General features: G+C 44.6%; 2 protein-coding genes across 2 annotated transcripts in view; one reads left to right on the top strand and one right to left on the bottom strand.

Annotated features, from left to right (window-relative positions):
* The window catches only part of Mrto4 (MRT4 homolog, ribosome maturation factor), a 1,102,334-nt gene that overhangs the window by 48,289 nt on the left and 1,033,518 nt on the right, over positions 1 to 20,527 (bottom strand). The gene's annotated exons all lie outside the window — the stretch shown is intronic.
* Positions 1 to 20,527, top strand: part of Ubr4 (ubiquitin protein ligase E3 component n-recognin 4) — a 112,382-nt gene that overhangs the window by 13,174 nt on the left and 78,681 nt on the right. The window contains exons 9-27 of the mRNA XM_051173471.1: positions 1,836 to 1,960; positions 2,535 to 2,594; positions 2,676 to 2,866; positions 6,208 to 6,307; positions 6,437 to 6,574; positions 7,104 to 7,221; positions 8,013 to 8,200; positions 9,041 to 9,200; positions 9,278 to 9,363; positions 12,873 to 13,042; positions 14,117 to 14,399; positions 14,899 to 15,034; positions 15,243 to 15,322; positions 16,206 to 16,334; positions 17,005 to 17,187; positions 17,323 to 17,445; positions 17,533 to 17,762; positions 19,326 to 19,447; positions 20,314 to 20,411. Of these exons, the coding sequence (XP_051029428.1) occupies positions 1,836 to 1,960; positions 2,535 to 2,594; positions 2,676 to 2,866; positions 6,208 to 6,307; positions 6,437 to 6,574; positions 7,104 to 7,221; positions 8,013 to 8,200; positions 9,041 to 9,200; positions 9,278 to 9,363; positions 12,873 to 13,042; positions 14,117 to 14,399; positions 14,899 to 15,034; positions 15,243 to 15,322; positions 16,206 to 16,334; positions 17,005 to 17,187; positions 17,323 to 17,445; positions 17,533 to 17,762; positions 19,326 to 19,447; positions 20,314 to 20,411 (2,720 nt within the window). The remainder of the gene's footprint in view (positions 1 to 1,835; positions 1,961 to 2,534; positions 2,595 to 2,675; positions 2,867 to 6,207; positions 6,308 to 6,436; positions 6,575 to 7,103; positions 7,222 to 8,012; positions 8,201 to 9,040; positions 9,201 to 9,277; positions 9,364 to 12,872; positions 13,043 to 14,116; positions 14,400 to 14,898; positions 15,035 to 15,242; positions 15,323 to 16,205; positions 16,335 to 17,004; positions 17,188 to 17,322; positions 17,446 to 17,532; positions 17,763 to 19,325; positions 19,448 to 20,313; positions 20,412 to 20,527) is intronic.

Raw genomic sequence — 20,527 nt, forward strand, 5'->3', positions numbered from 1 at the left:
CAGGCTGGCCTTGAACTCACAGAGATCTGTCTGCCTCTGCCTCCCAAGTGCTTGAATTAAAGGTATGCCCCACCACTACCCAGTTGCTATCTACTATCTTTAAAAAAAGATTTATATGTATGAGTATTTTCCCTGCATGTATATGTATGTGAACCATGTGCATGTCTGGTGCCATGTAATTCCTGCAACTGGAGTTACAGGAGATTATGAGCAGCATAGTGGTGCTGAGTATTGAATCTGTGTTCTCTGGAGGAGCAGCCAGTGCTCTTAACCACTAAACTATTTCTCCAGTCCCCCACCTTTTTAAAAATTAGATTTACTCATTTGCTATGCATGTGTATGTATTTCTCCCAAGTGCTGGAAATAGTGGTGTGCATTGCCACACTTGGCCTTAGATTTTCTTTTAAAGGTGTTTGAAAAGAGCAGGTACTATAAGGTTTCCATATGCTTCTTTTGCCATTTATAGTTCCCCACTGATATTTGATCCAGTTGTTATCACTAACAAACACACATGTGAACCTGTCCATAGTCCTATGTGTGTGTTGGGGGCTTGTGTGGGTGTGTTCTTGTGAGTGCACATGGGTGTGCTCATCTGAGCTTGTGTCAGTAGGGGCTTGAGATTATTGTAGTCAAGTGTGTCTTCCTCTAGCTTGTACATTTTTTGAGACATGATCTCCCAGTAAACCCAGAGCTCCCTTTTTTGCATGAATTAGCTGGCTAGTAAGCTCCCAGGGTCTTCCTGTCTCCATCCTCCCTAGCTCTGGTGTTATGGACACATACTGCTGTGCCAGGCTTTCCTTGGGTGTTGGGGAATCTTTCTTCAGGCTCTCGTGCTTGTATAGCCAGTGTTTTCCCTGCTGAGCTATCTTTCCCTCTCTGTTTGCGTCTTGTGTGTGATGTGGCTCTGGGTTTTTCACAAATGTATAATACCACATTTAACTGTTATCATAGCAAACAGAATAGTCACTGCCCCAGATACCCTCTCTGCTGCTCCTTTTATCTTGTATTCCTCTCCACCCTTCACTAATCATTGGACTTCTTACTGTCCCTATAGTATTAACTTTTCAGAAGGTTGTGTCATCAGTATCATGTAGTATGTAGTAGTCCTTTCACACTGGCTTCTTTTACTTAGCAGTAGCCATTAAGGTTCCTCCATGGCTTTTCTGTCTTTGTAGCTCATTCAGTTTAGACAGGGAGGGAGGGGGAGGGGAAAGAGAGAATGTGTGTGTGTGTGTGTGTGTGTGTGTGTGTGTGTGTGTGTGTGTGAGAGAGAGAGAGAGAGAGAGAGAGAGAGAGAGAGAGAGAGAGAGAGAGAGAATGAGAATGTTGGGAATTAAACCTAGGGCCTCACTCAAGCTAGGCTTAAGTGTTATACTTCTGAGTTTATATATGCAATATCAGCCTTTCTATTTTTTATTTTGAGCCAAGTTGCCTATGCTGGCCTTAAACTCACTCTGTAGCCCAGACATGACTTGAGCTTTTGGTCTTCCTGCCTCAGATTCTTGAATGTTAGGGTTATAATTGTGTACTGCCATGCCTAGCTTTGTCTATTCATCTAGAAGGACATTTTGCTTGTTTTCATTTGCTGGCAGTTATGAATAGAGCGTCATTAAATGTTTATGTGCAGGTTCCTGTGTGATGTGGGTTTTTCACTCATTTGGGTGAGTAGCTAGGAGTCTGGCTGCTGGATTATAGCAGGACTGCATTTACGCTTGCCCTTGGCAGTTTTTTTAGTAACCAAATTACGGAATTATTTGTGGTTGAGGTGTTCCATCTTTGTATCTTGGGTTTTAGGCAGTTCGCCAAGACTGTGGAAACTCTGCTTGTTCTTCTAGGTGTGAGTGTAGCTACCTGCATGGCCATTCTTCATGTGGGTAGCGCCCAGCAAGTGAGGACAGGATCCACGAGCTCCAAAGAAGATGACTATGAAAGTGATGCGGCCACAATTGTTCAGAAATGTGTAAGTCAAGTGTCTGGTGACTTGGAAGCCTTGACTGTTAAAATGTGGGAGTGTGGATAGTTCCGCTTCTTTTCTTGATAGAGAAAAAGGCTTAGGGCACTTTCAGTCTCCACATTCCTTCTCTGGACAGGGTTTCTAAGCGGGATTCAGCCAAGGTATTTGGCATCCATAGATGCTCCCCCTCCTGTGTTGTATTGGTCTTGTGGAAAACTCAGTAAGTTTATGGCAGCTGTAAGCCTTGGGAAGGATTGACATTTACTCATTAAACTGTTTTGGGCTTACTGGGTGTTGGTGTAATTCGAGGTAGGATATAGCAAACATGGTTTTGTAATAAGTTCATAGAAAGAATTAGTTGGGATGGGAAGCTGGCTGATGCAGGGCTGGGTACAAGGGAAGGTGTCATGCACTGGGAGAGACAGGCAGTGTCCAATGAGATCAGAAACTGATGGCAGTAGATTACCGTGGACCTGATGACAGTTACATTTCTTCCAGTAAACTGGCTCAGGTAGTAGGGTTTAGATTTGTGATAACAACCTGACCTGCTGAGACTGTATGTTCATTTGTTCTTGGGCAGCTTGAGATCTACGACATGATCGGACAGGCGATTAGCAGCTCCCGCCGTGCTGGTGGTGAGGTAAGAGGCCTCTGAGCTGCTGTTACCTTCTGTTGGGAGTGAATTTCCCCGCTGATGTTTGATTTTGTCTTTTCTCACCAGCACTTCCAGAACTTCCAGCTGTTGGGCGCCTGGTGTCTGCTGAATAGCCTCTTCCTTATACTGAATCTCAGTCCTACAGCCCTGGCTGACAAGGGGAAAGAGAAGGACCCGTTGGCTGCCCTACGAGTCAGAGACATCCTTTCTCGTACGAAAGAGGGAGTAGGCTCTCCTAAGCTGGGACCTGGCAAAGGGTATGTGTCAGCCTCTAACCTCCACTTCTGGATGTCCTATTCCCCCGGGGTAATGAGCTGCTGACCCCATATCAGAGCTTGTTTGTTTGTTTTCATGCTGTATAGATTGTAGCCAGGGCCTGTGCTTGCGGAGTACACTCTGTCCCAAGCATTCAAGCCAGCCTCTTGATAGATCATGGTTGGTTTTGATCCCATTTTCTCATTTGTGAGAGGCAGAAAGAATATCTGACGTGTGTGCACCGAGTTTTCAGCAAGTTCAGATCAAAAGATAAGATCAGGTGGTGGTGGTGCATGCCTTTAATCCGAGAACTTGGGAGGCAGAGGCAGGCAGGTGTCTGAGAGTTTGAAGCCAGCCTAGTCTACACAGTGAGTTCCAGGCCAGCCAGGGCTATATATGACCTTGTCTTGAGAAAAAAGAAAGAGAAGATATTAAAAAAAAAAAAAAAAAAGATGAGTAGCACTTTCTGGGAAGGAGATAACTAACAGTGAATGTAATGTGTAAATGTATTTAGGCGGTTCCTTAAATTGAGGCATTGCTGGCTTTTATTTATTCTTTTAATTCCTTTTATTTTTTATTTTTATTTTTTTTATTTATTTTATATAACCAAGTCCATTTAAATGAAAACAAACATTTATAGGCAATATTTGGGAATTTGGGCGTCGTTCTCTTTTATGTGCTTAGCTTTTATTATTACTTTACTTTTAAGATTTATTTTATATATGTGAATCTTTTGCTTGCATACATACATGTGTATCACACATATGCCTAGTAACCACAGAGGTCAGAAGAGGGCATCGGATCCTTGGAACTGGAATTATGGACAGTTGTGATTCATCATGTGGATGCTGGGATCCAGACCTACATCTTCTGCAAAAGCAGCGAGTTCTCTTAACTGTTGAGCCATCTCTCTTTATTTGTATGGGTGTTTTGACTATGTATGTATGTGTGTAGACCACATACGTGCCTGGAGCCCAGAAGAAGGCTTCAGATCCCCTTGATCTGGAGTCACATGTTATATGTCATGTGCACGCTGGGGATCAAACCTGGGTCCTCTGCAAGAGCAGCCAGTGCTCTTAATTGATGAGCCAATTTTCCTGATGGCCTCGAGCTCCTGGTCCTTCTGCTTACCATCCCAAATACTGGGCTTTACAGGAATTTGCTATCACATCCATTTTGGATTTTATTTTCTAAGTGGAGAAAGAGCAAACTGTGGTACCAGCAAGTCCATTATACATTGTCTTAGTCTTGTGAAGGAAAGAGGCCAGAGCAAGAGAGTAGCAGGAGTCATGCTGTGTTTGGATAGGAATTGTTCAGGTTGAGGTGCAAGTCAGATAAGTATTAGTATCAGTAGACTCTGTGCCATCACAAGTGTTTGGTGTGGAACTAGGGAGCTAATTCAGCTGGTAATAGGTTTGTTGTGCAGTCTTAGAACCCCCGTAGCCTTGTAACCCCTGAACTGGAGCAGTAAAGATAGGAAGATCCCTGGATATGCTGGATGTTATTCTGAGGAATAGCATCCAAGAGTGACCTTTGGCCTTCATGCACATAGGCTTATGTGTGTGTGTGTGCGTGCACACAGACACACACACACACACACACACACACACACACACACACACACACACTCTTCACATGAATAGCTAGATTGTATAGTTTATTGAGCTGTGGGATACTGGGTTAGAAGTAGGTTGGGCTAGAGAAAGAGGAATAGGATTTTTCTCTTGTTTGAGGTGAGTTTAGCTAATGGCTTGGACTTTATTTATGAGATGTTGAGTCCTCAACTGGGTATGTGAATCTGGGATTGAAGAGATTAAATGGTAGGCCTGCATGTCTCCTCTGTCTGCACTCTGGGTTCTGTGGTGCTGGGCTGAGTTTAAAAAAACAAAACAAAACAAAAAAACAACCAAAAACCAAAAAACCAAAATTGGAATGTTCTCAAGAGACAAGAAGAAACTCAAGTAGACATGCCAGCTTGTGTTTAGCGAGTATATCCTAGAGGTAGTTGACCTGGCTAGGGTGTGAAAGGCAGGCTTCCCTGACTGAATGTAAAGTGGGTGTTGAGATGGACTGCTAGAGAAGTAAGAAACTTCCATAACAGTAGGTGGCTTATGGTTCTGTGAGGACTTTTACCTGCTGGCCCAGCTCCCTGCCCAAAGTTAGTACTTTTAATTTTCTCAAAAAGATCATTCTCTTAAAAAAATTAAAAAAACAAAACAAAACAAAACAAACAAACAAACAAAAAAAACCCTTCAGACCTATCTTCAAATTTGAGGACAGCGTGGTCTAAAAAGTGAGTCCCAGAATAGTCAGAGCTACACAGAGAAACCCTGTCTTGGGGAAAGGACTTCTAGAAAAGTTAATTAAGAGTGTAAGTGTGTTAGGAGTGATGTATATGTTGCAGTGTGTGTTAAATGTGGTGTGTGCATGTGCAGTGGTGCACCTGGGGAGGTCAGAGTACAACTTAGGGGAGGCGCTTCTCTGTGAGTTCTGGGAATAGCACTCGGGTTCTTAAACATTTAAACCCCCCCCCAAAAAAAACTCCAAACTGTACATTGTTAGCTGGACAATGGTGGTGCACACTTTTAATCCCAGCACTTGGGTGGCAGATGTAGATGGCTCTCTGTGAGTTTGAGGCCAGCCTGGTCTACAGAGCAAGTTCCAGGATAGCCAGGGCTATACATTAAAACATTGTATCTGGGGGGAAAAAATTAACTATTATGTAAATACTAGTATTTTTGTTCTGATAGTTTTGAACTGATGTGAAATAGTTTCATTTGGAAGCCTTTTGTTATGAGCACTTTTCACAAGCCTGGTCCCAGAGACACATCAGCCCTGAAATACCCACAGAGACTCTAATAGTTATAAAGCTAGCATTTCTTATTGGCTAGCTCTGTTAAATATTAACTCATTTCTACCAATCTTAAGTGTTTCCATGTGTTCTTACCAGAGAGAGTTTGGGCCTCATTCATCTCATGGCCTACATCTTGACCCTCCTAACTACCTTTCTCAGAATCCTCCCTGTCTCCTAGTTCTGCTTATCTTGTCTTCCTAATTGCCAACAGTGCTTTAGTCATTAACCAGTAAGAGAAACATATTTACAGAATGACATCTCCATCAGCCGTTCTTACACCGAAGCATGTAATCAATTCCCGAGCTTTGGGAATGAGCTGCAGTGCCAGGGTGATTTTTATGTGTATAGTATTCCCTCCTCGGTAGAAAGGTCTGTAGATCCTTAAAGGGGTCTAGGATACCTGAATGGCAAGATAACAACTATTTCTGTCTGAGGTTGTACTTCAGTGTTAATGATCTAAGGTCTGTGTTTCTATTTTCATTCATATAGACATCAGGGATTTGGGGTGCTCTCGGTGATCCTGGCAAACCATGCCATCAAGCTGCTGACATCTCTTTTTCAAGACCTGCAGGTGGAGGCGCTCCACAAGGTGAAGAGGCTGTTCTTTGGAGTCCGCAGATCAGTTTGGGGTTCACTCAGAGTGCTAGCTAGAGCCATCAGTGAGGGTTCTTTCTTACCAGAGTAATATGACTAATGCACCTCTTTTTGTTATCTTCAGGGCTGGGAGACAGATGGTCCCCCTGCAGTCCTGAGCATTATGGCCCAGAGCACCTCCACACAAAGGATCCAACGGCTGATTGACTCTGTCCCACTGACAAACCTGCTTTTGACTTTGCTTTCAACATCATACAGAAAGGTGGGTGGAATCAAGCCATTCATAAACTGGAGTAAGTTTGTCAAGAACATGGTGTTTATAAATGCAGACTGTGGCAATAGTTTTGGAAAGGAACCCTCCCTAGAACCCCTCTCTCCTTCCTTCCTGCCTCCCTTTCTTAAGGTCCCTCTGCTGCCTAAGGTGGGCTTGCAGTCCTGCATTTGGGTGATCCACATGCTTCAGCCTCCTTGGATTACAGACATGTGTTGTTACTGCACCCAGCTTGATAAAGCTTCTCGGGTCTTTGAGAGCAGTTATTGATTGCCAGTATTGGGTATATGTTGACCCTTGGTGACTTGTGGTGACAAGTCTGAAGCAGAAGCAGGGTGGACACTCCTGAATGCGCTTTTACACTCTTTGGCAATGTCTCTGGTTGTGAGTGCTTATGTAAGATAAAGCAGTGAGAGTCCTGCATGGGAAAAAGCAGCTGAGACAGTAGGTCGTCGAGGAGATTAAATGTCCCACCTCTGTTTCTGGGTTCATGTGTTCTGCAACCTTGTGGTTTCCCTAGGCATGTGTCCTGCAGCGGCAGAGGAAGGGCTCCATGAGCAGTGATGCCAGCGCCTCCACCGACTCCAACACGTACTACGAGGATGACTTCAGTAGCACAGAGGAGGACAGCAGCCAAGGTAGCCAGAGATAGCCCTCTAGTTCCTGTGCTTCTCTGTCTCACCTTTGCATTAATGTGTTTTCAGAGCTGATGTGCTGTTGAAGAGTAGCTTGAGGAGCAGGGAGTACTGGGAAATTGCTTGCCTAGAATGTGTGATGCCCTGGGTTGGATCCTCAGCCCCATAAACCAGGTGTGGTGCACACACCTGGTATCCCATCATTAGGGAGGCAGGAAGAGGGATAGCAGATGTTTCAACCAAGAAGCCCATGTAGCTTTTCATGTCAGAATCCAAAAACTTCTTAGTTGCTCATGTTCCTCTTCTGTTGACCCATGCTGGGACTTCTGCCCTCCCTGTGCAGGTCAAAAGGCCATGTGGCAGGGTTTTGGTTTTTACCATGGATTTGTAGCTTAGGTATGAGAGGAAATAATTCCCAGTTTCCCTTTCATGGTCAAGTTTGTGGGATAGTGTCAAACACCCTTGATGTATGATTCTTGGCTTCCTGGGCATGTATCTGGTGAGACTAGTTTGCTTTTGTATTGTTTGGCTTCTTTCCAGGCAGGCAGATAAGAGGAAATTGTTTCTCTTCTGTTGTTTGACTCTTTAAAAAAAATCAGTTTTACTGCACTATAACTCATGTACAATAAAATGAAAGCACTTTATGGACCCATTTAGTTGTCTTGGCAGATTGATAGGGTCCGTCCTCATCCTCTTTGTCAGCATGCCCTGTGGTCTTTTGGCTTGAGCACTTTTAGAAAACAGGTTCACGAACACACAGATGGTAATTTTTGCCACTTTCTCTTTCTCTTCAGATGATGACAGTGAGCCTATTTTGGGGCAGTGGTTCGAGGAGACCATCTCTCCCAGTAAAGAGAAAGCTGCACCTCCACCTCCTCCACTGCCCCCTCCCCTGGAGAGCTCTCCTCGGGTTAAAAGCCCCAGTAAACAGGCTTCTGGTGAGAAGGGCAACATCTTGGCCAGTCGCAAAGATCCTGAGTTGGTAAGAGTGGATTCTGAGGTTCTTGTGTTGGGGGAGGGAGGTTACTTCAGTCAAGAGGTTGAGCTGAGAAGCAGGCAGTCTGAGCTAAAGCCTGTGTGTGGGAATTGCAGAGAATAATTGTGTCATTAAGTAGCTTGCTTCCAGTGCTGATGGTCATTAGTGACATCTCTAGGCTTAGGTAGAGGTTGATCTGAAGCTGATTTTTTTCCTCTTGATGGTTCTGGGTGAGAATCTGCATGTCTCCTTGTTGTTGGTGAGTGATTGTGCCTGCCCCAAAGATTGTTGTGAAAGTGTTTTTTAAAACCTGCAGCTTGCTGCATCATAAACACTTACTGACTCAGCCAATATTTATCTTTTGTGTTTTAGTCCCTATCATTTATCAGTAAATGAGTCATGTAGTTTTTTCATGTAACTTTATATAGCTTCCTATTTCAGGGTAATGGGCATAAAACATTTATAGAATCATTTAATAGATTTTATGATAATGACAAATCAATTTAATAATAGAGGATAGAGTATGTATGTGTAATAATCATTGATGCAGGGCCTCAGTCTCCAGTATGTTACTAGTAGTGTCTTGAGCTAGACACGGTGGGCTCTGGAGGAACAAGGGAAATGAGTGGGTCAGCTCCGAGGCCTTCTTCACACAGTGTTTTCTGAAGTCAAATCAAGAGGGTGTTCTGTTTTTACAGCTGATTCTCATCATGGATATGGTCCTACTGTAAGAATGAGTGATAGCCTTCAGTTTTAGCATGGGGGCTTCTGGGCTTGTATAATACTATATACAAATACTTGTAGAATACTGTGACACTGATCTCTGGTGTTTTCTGTTCCTTTTAGTTCTTAGGTCTGGCTTCCAACATCTTGAACTTTATCACATCGTCCATGCTGAACTCTCGGAACAATTTCATCCGGAACTATCTGAGCGTGTCTCTTTCAGAGCACCATATGGCCACCCTGGCCAGCATCATTAAGGAGGTGGACAAAGATGGACTCAAGGGTCAGTGGAAAGGCTGGTGGTGTTGCCAGACACTTATGGTTCCAAGTTCCCAAGTAACTGTATCCCTCTTGCCTAAGGGTCATCAGATGAGGACTTCGCTGCTGCTCTCTATCATTTCAACCACTCCCTGGTAACTTCTGACCTCCAGTCCCCGAACCTGCAGGTGGGTGTCTACTGTGTGGCTGCCTAGGCAGGAGTGCCTCACACCTTCTTTAGGATGTGGTGGCTCATATCATTGAAGGATGCTTTGTTACTCTCTGCTGGGCAGAGCTTTGCTTGGGTGTTCTGTGTGCTCCTGTGCAGTGGTTAGGATCTTTGGACGAAAAAAATATTCTTTTCCCCAAGTCATGAAGAAAGGAAGGAAAAAGTTAAACTAGCTCCCAGTGCTTCTCATAATAGACAAGCAGTCAAAACTCACCAAAAGTAATTTACAAAATAAGAGTGACAAAATGTTCACCCGTATGTTGGTTGGAAATACAAAGTTAAAGGCACTTTAAAAGCAGTCATCAGATCACAGGAGACATGCTTCCTCTCCCTTACAAATCTATCACCAAAACTGAGTCCAGGACTTTGACTGAACATGAAACTGCATGAGTCCCTCCCTACTGAAGTAGGTGATGGTTTGAACTCTAAGTCTCAAGGTCCTCATTCGTTAGTTTCACATATATCTATGCTACTCAAATTAAAATGCTTTTACCTACAGTGAATAGCATTATGTGCTTTACTTTTTACTTAGTATTAATCATAGATGTCTTCTGCCAAGATTCGTCTATGGCGAGTATTTCTTAGAATTTATTTACACTGTCTATAGCGAGTATTCTGCAGGCTTTATTCACACTGCTATGAGTGTGATACCTGTTATGCTTGCACTATAGCGCTCGATTCAGCTTTTGTTTCCACTAAGGTACATTTGAATTGTTTTCAGGCTCATTGCATTCCAAATGTTGCTGTGTCTTTCTTATTCATATTCCCTGTTGTGTGTAGAGGAGAGTAGCTCTTTTAGGGCTGTAACTTGGAGTAGAACTGCCAGTTTATTCATTGTGAGCGTCAGCACATCAGGCCACACTGCTGCCCGGTGACTGCGGTTTTCATTCCCACCAGCAAGGTGTCAGGTCATGTGGATTCATACCCTTTTCTCACATTCAGCAGTATCATATTTTGATATTAACTTGTCTATTTTTATTAATACTTGAGTTAATTTAGCATTACTAAAACTTCTCTCTAGCAGTGGCTGACTTGGGACTCTAGCCTAACCTGGCCTTAAACTTTTGGCAGTCTTCCTGTATTAGCTTAGGGTTACAGGCGTGTGTCATTACTCCAGCAGATAACTTTTTTTGTCATATGCAAAGTTAGTCTTTTCTTATTTTTAATGTGCACAAGGATTCCTGAGGAGATGGTTTAAAGTGTGGATTCTGGGTTAGGGGTGCGGCTTACTGATACAGCATGTGCCTGTGTATGTAAGCCCTGGCTTTGATTCAAGCACCACGGACAAAAGGATGCTTTCTTCTGCATACTGTTCCTTCCCCCCAGTGCCATTTAGTCAGGAGGATCTCCAAGTCTGACCTGAAACTATTTTGAAAGTTGTTCTGTTAATTATATCAGTGTCTGATGCTCAGAAGGCCGAGGCAAAAGGATTGCAAATTCAAGGCTATCCCTGGCAACATCATGAATCTTTTATTTCAAAAAAATCCAAACTAAGCAATTATTCCAGCATATAGTAGATACACTATATTTTTAGGGGCTTGCCAGTTTCTCACAAAGGAATAAAAATCTAGGAAGCTATTGGAAAAAGTTAAATTTTCAGAATCCCATACTGTTTGAGAGAATCTTTCTGTTGTTTAAAAAGATGGTTGTGAAATGTATTAAAACCTGTCTATTGTTAAGGGAAATATTCTATTTGGACAGGAAGGAAATATAAATTGAGTGAGGTGTTCAGTGTGTGTGGCCTCTGTAGTCACTTCCCAGACTGTCTGAAGCTGGTCGTGCAGTTCTCAGCTCCTTCCCCAGCCAGAGTTTACTTAGAGATGCTTCAGAGTTCATAGTCTTGCCCTGCCCACTCGTCCAGGGACGAAATGCTTTTTTCTGGACTGGAGTCCCTAGGTCTCTTGTAATGATGTTGCTCTCAGCATTTGAGAGGGAACTGCCACCTTGTGTGGACTGCTGACATCATGGCACAGGGAATTGCCAACCTCTTTTCATCCCTGTCTGTCTGGGGGCTGCAAGTTCACTGGAAAAGTCTGTGCATTGCTGTCAACACAGTGCATAGCCATGGAGTAACTCCCTGGTACTGGAAATAGCCCTTGAGATTCATGATGCTGAATTCCAAGAAGTTGCATTATCAAGGATATTGCAGAATAGAGTTGTGTTTGTCAGACTTAGAAATTTCTTCTAGTTGCCTGGTGGTCATTGGTGGCACACACCTTTAATCCCAGTACTCAGGAGCCAGAGGCAGGTAGATATCTTGGGTTCAAGCCTAGTCTGAGCTACAAAGTAATTACCAGGACAGCCAGGGTTACGTAGAAAAACCCTGTCTCAAAAAAGCAAAGAAAAAAAAAAATTTCTTCTAGTATGATTTGTTTCTTCCAAAGCCGTAGGGCAAATCATGCATTTGTGTGGTGTTTCAGTGGCACCTGCTCACTGTGTGTGTTTGCACTCAGGAGTGACATTCAGCTGGGAGCAAGGACTGCTGTGCTTCTTCCTCTGGGATCGCTGGCTGCCAGTTCATGAAGGGGAGGGAACAGGAGCGAGTGAACAGGGTCGCTTGACTGTTAAGTTGACAAGACAGCTCTCGAGGGAGACAGTTTAGTGTTACAGCTCCACTTTATGCCAGACCTAGAGGGGGATATAAAGGCTGGGGCATCACCTAACTTGCATTAAACAGTATACTCCTATCATAAAGCTCCTGGGACAAGACATAGTTACATACGGGCAGCAGGGGGACAGCTCTAACAGGGAACTATGCCGAGGGTCACACTAGAGATAAATCAGATATCCAGGCTTAGGGACAGCTTTCAGATAAGGTCAGGCCTCCAGGCCTGGAGCCCTTCTCCAAATAAGGGCAGGTAGAGCGCAGGATGTCTGCTGGGGAGGGAGTCCTCCATGTTGCTGAGTTCTGAGATAGCTGCCAGGCCATGGCATTGACCAGCAGGGCTTCCCAACAGATGGCCCTGCTAAGTAACACAGATCGGTTTCTCATGAGCAGCATTTTTAACACTGTTACCACTTGTCAGATACCCAGGTTGTTGTCACAGCTCCCGCCCCCATGTTATTTGTCTGAGGTAACTAGCTGTAAATGGAGTCTACCCAGCCCGGTGTGCCAGGGCTTCGGGGCTTCAGAGAGACTGTCTGAAAAATAGCAGTCAATCCGCTGTGACATCTGTTCAGTTTCCTTCTGAAGACCCCATCTGTTCACTTCCCAGCCTCTTTGAAAACTGCCCTGATTCCACTGTCTCCAAGCACTCGTCCTTTTCCAGAGCCTGTTGTAGACACTAATTAAACTGCAGGTGTAATTGGGGTTCATCGGTTTTTCTCATTTGTTGGACAACATGATTTTTCTCCATATTTCTTCTAGACATGCAATGCCAAGTCCTTTTGTTGTTCATTATTCAAAAAAGGAGCATTGGTGAATGTACTTAACCTTTTGACTTGTTGTTGTGTCGCTTTTTCCTTCAGAATACACTGCTACAGCAGCTGGGAGTTGCTCCTTTCTCTGAGGGCCCTTGGCCCCTGTACATTCACCCCCAAGGCCTCTCTGTGCTTTCCCGCCTCCTGCTTATCTGGCAACATAAAGCTGGAGCACAAGGTGATCCTGACGTCCCAGAATGTCTGAAAGTGTGGGACAGGTAAGACCACGAGAGAAGATCTGTGGATGATTGAGTGCTGTTTGCATGGGTTTGACTGGTTGGTTGGCAATCTGGCTGTGAGAAGCTTCTGTCTGTGTATAGAAGGGATGGAGAAGTGATGGGGGAGTTTGGCAGATGTTTGGTTAAACAGTGTGGTCTGGGAAAAGACACTTCCTATAGCCGTGTAAGATTAGGTTACAATTATCATTCAGAGTCTGGATGCCAACGATGACTATGATGACTATTCCCTGAAGGAGAAAGGCCAGTGCCCTTGCTTAGTGTGCTTCCCACATGAGCACATTTAGAGTGGTGTGCTGTCAGTTTTGGATACATTTTAAAGAATTTGTTTCCTTGGGGGAAGCTCAGCTTAATCACCTAAATCCTCCACAGATAGACCTGTTTTTGTTTTTTTGTTTTTTTGCCATTTTTTTGTTTACATGGTTAGGCTTCAAAGCAGTTTGTTTTCCTAAAAGGCTTTGCACTTCTATCCCCCAGTCCAGGATCAAGTAGCTATAATGTTGGATTTGCAAGATCATAGCCCTCTTTGAATGCCAGAGGGCGGCTATGTTCTTCGTGGCAGTCTTGGATGCAGGCTCCTGAGAGCTAGGCATGAAGGGAAGGGCACCCATATTAAATAAAGGGCAGATCATTTTCCTAAAAAGCCAAAGAACGTACAGACAATTGGCTGTGCTCATTCCTTGTTGTATAAAGGCTTTTCTGACAAGTTCCCAAGTATTATAATACTTCCTTCCCCACTCCCCCTCTGCCTCCCTTCCTCCTGTCTGGCTTAGAACTCCATGGGTGTGTTCATCTGTGCATACTCACACAGTCACATGTAGAGGTCAGGGGATAACGTTGGAGTTGGTTCTCTCTTAAAGTGAGACTTGGGGTTGGAACAAGGGGTGGCAAGTGTCTTAACCCCACTCAGCCATCTTGCTGGCCCACCTCTGTCTTTTTGGTTTCTCTGCACTGGTTTTTCTCTTCTTTAGCTTGTTCTTCCAGCATTGGATGTTGTAATCTCGGGTCCTTTCTGGGCTGTCTCCACCAGATACACTCCCCTTTTCTCTGTGCCAGGTTTTTGTCTACAATGAAGCAGAATGCACTGCAAGGGGCGGTGCCCAGTGAGACAGAGGACCTAAATGTTGAGCACCTGCAGCTGCTGCTCCTCATCTTCCACAACTTCTCTGAGAAAGGCCGCCGGGCCATCTTCACTATGCTGGTGCAGAGCATCCAGGAGCTGAGTGTTAACATGGAGGTGCAGATGCGCTCTGTGCCACTAACTCTGGCACGCCTCCTTTTGATCTTCGACTACCTGCTTCATCAGTACTCCAAAGCCCCCATGTATCTGTTTGAGCAGGTGAATAACTGCAACATCTCCTGGCTCTTCTTCTGGGATCTCCATTCTTTGCAGGCAATAAGGTTTTATTTGTGGTTAGGAAGGCTTTATGGGTAGGGCTGTGATGGGGTTGTTGATTGGAGGGTGCCCTCCTGTTCACTCCCGTTCCTTCTCACCTGCCTTGCTTGTTTGCATAGCTGCAGTGCCCGCAGCTGTTGTCCTGCATGTGTGTTAGTGCCCCAGGAAGGCCCACAGTAAATGCTATAGTTGTAGCCTTTTGTGAAGATTCAAAAGTGGATGAGAGGTGCTGTGCTCAACAGTTTTTAAACTAATTGGTGGAGCATTGTTCCCCATGATGCACTATTGAAAATTACTTTCTAAAAGAAACCACAGAAAAATATTTAAGTTTTCATTTTCATTTGATGCTAACAAGTATTTGTATTACTAGATCTGTTATTGTCCCTGGTGTAAAAGCAAATGGTGATGGTATATCCTTAACTCAAGTGTCTGTGTTTCACAGGTGCAACACAACCTGCTGAGCCCCCCTTTTGGGTGGGCAAGTGGATCCCAAGACAGCAGCAGCCGTCGGGCCAACACTCCTTTGTATCATGGATTCAAGGAAGTAGAAGAAAACTGGTCCAAACACTTTCCATCAGGTGAGAAAGAAGATTGTCATCAAGAGGATGATGACTGCTGCTCCTTGTGGGTGGCATTGAATCTGTAGCTCAGTGGCTCCTGGGGGAGCTTTGGTCCCAGGCCTCAGTCTCCCCCTTTAGGGTGGTCCATCACCTATCAGTTCAGAAAAGTTGTAGAAATTAACTTTCATATGCCTCACACTTCGGTAACAAGCTCATCATTTTCCAGATGCAGCCCCACAACCCAGGTTCTACTGCGTCCTGTCCCCAGAGGCCTCTGAGGAGGATTTGTACCGGCTCGATTCTGTGGTACTGGGAATTTTCTTTCTTTCTTTCCTCTCTCTGTCCTTTTTTCTTTATTCCTTCTTCTTGTAGAATATTTTTTTTTCCTTTGATTTTTTTTCTTTTTATTTTGGGATTTTTTTTTTTTTTTTCCTGGCTTTCTTTTTTCTTCTTTTCCTCCTCTTTTTAAAGTGTTAGGCTTGCAGGGCAATGGTGGCACATGCCTTTAATCCCAGCACTCAGGAGGCAGAGACAGGTGGATCTCTGTGAGTTCCAGGACAGGCCCCAAAGCTACAGAGAAGCCCTGTCTCAAAAAAACAAAAAAGTGTGTGTGTGTGTGGGGGGGGAAGTTAGGGTCTTTTCTTATGCTTTTAAGCTGGCTTCGAAAGCAAGAGGGCGGTCCAGCAATCATCCTGTCTCAGCTTACTGAGTTGCTTGGGCTATAAGGTCTGCCCTGCCCTGCCCTGCCCTGAGGGGTCAGATGCTCATCACTCTCCACACTGAGCACTCTCTACTTCACACAGGTTAGCATTTGAGTATCAAAAATTTTAACAAATCATTTAACAAAATGGTTACCTTACTCTCTCATTCTAAAGCCTGCAGCTGTGTGCTTGTATTAATACATAAACTTAAGTGTGAGGCCCCAAAACTGGCAGTCTGCAGCAAGGAGAAACCAAATAAGGATATATAGATGGGATGTTTTTATAGTCAGGAGACTAAGTGATCATGCAGGGCCAGGAGGAGAAAATGTTTCAAGATGAAGAAAAAAATGTCTATTTTTGTGTCTTAACTGTGCAGCTCATTGAGCTGGAACTCGAAGAGATCCCCTGCCTCATTTCCCTGAGTGCTGGAATCAAAGGTATACAATACCACCTAGACCCCTTAAATTGTTGGTCTTTCTTGGTATTAGGCATGTGAAGTTCTCTTCTCCAAGATTGTCAAGTACGATGAGCTTTATACCTCGCTGACAGCCCTGCTTGCAGCTGGTTCTCAGCTTGATACAGTCAGGAGGAAGGAAAATAAGAACGTGACAGCCCTGGTAAGACTGTGGGTGGATATGGGGAGGGGCTGGGTCTGTGTGTGATGATCAATCATTTCAACCTGAAGTTTCCTTGTGGGCCTGAGCTCTTTGTTCCACGTTGGTTTGCAAAAAACAACTGTTTGCTGTAGCATTTCTATGTTGTTTGCCTGGCTCTGTCAGCTGTCTTGGTTAATGTTGAGAGAAATGTGACTGAGGGTTGGTGGCTGCCCCAGTGTCGATGGCTGGTTGTTGTCTTATGTGAGAAGGCTCACACTTGAACTTTTATAGTCTTATGAGTGCATGTGGGTTTCTAGACACCTTGAAACAGGTCTGTCCACTTTCACGCTGTTTACTAAACGGCTGACTGATTGAGGTCCTACCCAGCTCCTTTCCTCTTCCTTGCTTAGATGATGAAGTACCAGGGAGCCAGAGCTGTCAGAGAGCATCCTCCTAGTTTCTCAGTGGGCAGAAGAGAGAAGAGTGTTATCGTGTAGCTGCCTGTTGGGCTTAATGCTCTGGGGCATCTCGGTTCACACTAGGCATATGGGTCTTTGTGCTGAGATGCTCCGGGGGGCTCAGTTCACAATGGCACTTGGTTCTGCTTGAAAGGCTGTCTTTTGGAGCAGTTGTTACATTAGGGAGATCTTGAGCATGCCACAAGCTTCCACCACTCCATTCACCTCCTTAGGAGGCCTGTGCCCTGCAGTATTACTTCTTGATACTCTGGAGGATCTTGGGAATTTTGCCACCTTCAAAGACTTACATGAACCAGCTGGCCATGAACTTACCTGAGATGAGTGAATGTGACATCTTACACACTCTGCGATGGTCGTCCCGCCTCCGGATCAGCTCCTATGTCAACTGGATAAAGGTGCCACATGGGGCCTCGATGCTGTGAGGGAGCATCACAGACACTTGATTCACACTATGGGGACCTTTAAAGTTAATGAAAGTGTTGGGAGTTCCAGCTTATTTTCCTAAACGTTCGCTCTTGCTGTCCAAATAGGATCACCTTGTCAAACAGGGCATGAACCCTGAGCATGCTGGCTCTCTCGTAGACCTGACCTCCAGCAAGTGTAGCTCAGTGAAGTATGATGTTGAGATTGTAGAGGAGTATTTTGCCCGACAGGTATGCTATTGTTCTAACCCTAACAACAGACTGGGCTCTGCCACAGCCTTTTGCCACAGCTAATTAATGTCCCGGGTGTTTTTAAAGATCTCGTCATTCTGCTCCATCGACTGCACCACTGTCCTACAGCTCCATGAGATCCCTAGTCTGCAGTCTATCTACACCTTGGATGCAGCTATCTCAAAGGTCCAGGTCTCTCTGGATGAGTACTTCTCTAAGATGGCTGCAGAGACTGATCCTCACAAGTCATCTGACATCACCAAGAACCTCCTTCCAGCTACGCTGCAACTCATCGACACCTATGCCTCGTTCACCAGGTGTGGAGATTAGCTGAGTGATCCCTGGGGTCTTGGCCTGTACCCCTCCTTGTGTGTCAGCTTTCCTTTTTCCTCTGTGGTGCAGAGTGTAAAGGGGTGACCAAGAGGGAAAGTCCCAGGAGGTCAGGTTTTTATAATTTTGTGAAATACTTGTAGAAGTTAGTTCTAGGCTGCAGAGGATAGGTGGTTTTCTGAGTGGGGATGGAGGACTTCCAGTTTAGGCTACCTAGATGTAGGAGCAGTTACTAACTCTGTTTTGAAACAGTCTCATTCTGGTTTACTGCTGAGCTCATGGAGTCCTCTTGTCTCAGCCTCCTAGCTGGGCTTACAGGCCTGAGAGACAAATACTCCTTAATGGGTTGGAGGGTGTTTCAAAATCTTTCTTTCTTCAGCAAGCCTTGCTTCAGCAAGCCTTGGCAACTGCCTGTCCTATACACTTTGCTCAGCAAATGATGTTTAAAAGGTTTAAAACTCATTTTCAATATATACAAATTGGAGATCACCCACAAATGAAGACTTCTGGTTTTACTTAAATAAAAAGTGGGAGATTCTGTCCTCAGTACTGGGGAATAAAGAGAAGGAACAGCCAGGCTGTCCTCAGTACTGGGAATGAAAAGAAGGAACAGCCAGGCATGCTCACCAATGCCTGTAATCCTAGCGCTTAGTAGGTGGAAACCTGGCCATCTTAAATTCATTGTCTATCTGCTCCCTGGGCTCTCACTGCTCAGTCCCAGTTCTGTGATGCTTGTTTATTGACAGGGACCTGGATCGGTGTAACTGAAGTAATCTTGTCCTTTAGTGTCAGTGCCTTGCAGATTGAGGGCTATAGCTGGAAGTCAATTATGTTAAACAACTAGATAACAAACACCCAGGTAGTTCTTGATGTTGGTGTGATGCCCTCTGCAGAACCTAGGCTTTGCTCCTTTTCCCGGGCCAGCACTTTCTAAAACCGAGCTTCTGGTGGCTTTTCCTTGCCAAGTAAGTTGGGAAATGTTAGATATATTAAAGCTGAACTGGTTTTGGTTCTTCGTTGCTATTTGGCTATTTATTTGTTTAGTTAGTTATTTATTTATTTATTTATTTATTTATTTATTTATTTATTTGTAAGACAGGGCTTCTCTGTTTAGTCCTGGTTTACCTGGAACTCACTTGTAGACCAAGCTAGCCTATACTCACAGAGATCTGCCTGCCTCTGCCTCACAAGTCCTGGGATTAAAGATGTGTGTCACCACTCCCTGGCTTACTTTTAAAAATATATCCTCAGTGCATATGTATATGTAATTATACATTGTTGGTCTTCCAAGTTAGGGGAAGCAGGGGTAGGAGTGTTCAGTGCCCTTCAGATTTGGTTCATCATGGAATTGTGTTTTAGGAGCTTTTCTGAGGGTGGGCTGTTCTTTGAGAAATGCTTGTCCTTTCTCCATGAAGGGACTGGCACTGTCACCTGTCCTTGAGTATAGATTGGGAACAGAGATGCTGGTTCTTGAGCTCCTCTACGGTTAGTTTCTCCCAAGCATGGCAGGACTCAGTCCCTCCAACTTCCCCTTCTTCCTTTCCCTTCAGAGCCTATTTGCTTCAGAACCTTAATGAAGAGGGATCCACTGAGAAGCCCTCCCAGGAGAAGCTGCATGGCTTTGCGGCTGTTTTGGCAATTGGCTCTGGCAGGTGCAAGGCAAACACGCTGGGTAAGTGTGCACATGTGCTGTACTGGCCTTTAGCACTTAGCATAGCCCCCTTGAGTGTCAGGCATTTCCCTAGGCATATCTGATAGGACCTTCCCAATAGCTCTGTGAAGTGAAGTTTCTCCAGTTTACTTACAGGGAGGTTTAGGAGATGCTCATTGCCTTGATTCCTCTGAACTCTAAAGCAAGACCAGCTTGTTCCTGAGGACAGACAAGGCTGCTGGTTTTTGCTGTGCTCCTCTGTGTTATTCTTTGACTCACAGAGCTTAGTAACCGGAACTGACGACTGCATCAGACCTACGATCTCTCCTGGCCTAGGAATGATCTGGCTAAAAATAGGGCAGAAAATTAGAGTTCTTGAGCAGGATTGGAGTTCAGCTTGGAAATTCTCCTTTGCTATTTACAACTGTGTGTGTCCCCAGTGTCACATTTAAATACTCTTAATTTTTTGAGTCTCACTTAGTACTGCTTCAGTGAATGCTGTTATGTGGATTCATGTTCCCTGCCCTCAGGATTTGTTGTGGTGCGGGGGAGGTTCAAAGCGATACTCGTCTGAGACTGAGGATGATGGTGGGCGGATTTGATGGTGATTGGAGCCTGACTTGCTGAAATGCTTCCCCTCCTTTGTTTTCAGTTGTCATTTTTACTTTCTGAGATTACAGACTAACTGATGGGAAATGAAAGCCTTACCATTGCGCTTGTTAGCTGCTGAGTAATTAGCTGGTTCTTGGACATAGTACAGCTGTGGAAATAGCCATCTAAGCTGTCTTAGTAATGGTTTTGACAGTTCGAGCTGCCTCAAATACTCTTGTCATTTCTTCTTTCTTGTGATGATTGCTTAGATTGCTCATCCTTACTGTCGCCTCCAGGTCCAACGCTGGTGCAGAATTTACCATCATCAGTGCAGACTGTCTGTGAGTCCTGGAATAATATCAACACCAATGAGTTTCCCAACATTGGATCCTGGGTGAGTCCCTCTGGGTTCCAGGGCTAGTACTGAGCACTGAACCATTCTGTGTGTTCTTATTCTTTATGTTTCAATTGGCTACTGGGAGATGATCTCATGTTAACACTCTTTCCTAT

The sequence above is a fragment of the Phodopus roborovskii genome, unplaced genomic scaffold (genome assembly GCF_943737965.1).
Source record: "Phodopus roborovskii unplaced genomic scaffold, PHOROB, whole genome shotgun sequence".
NCBI lineage: Eukaryota > Metazoa > Chordata > Mammalia > Rodentia > Cricetidae > Phodopus > Phodopus roborovskii.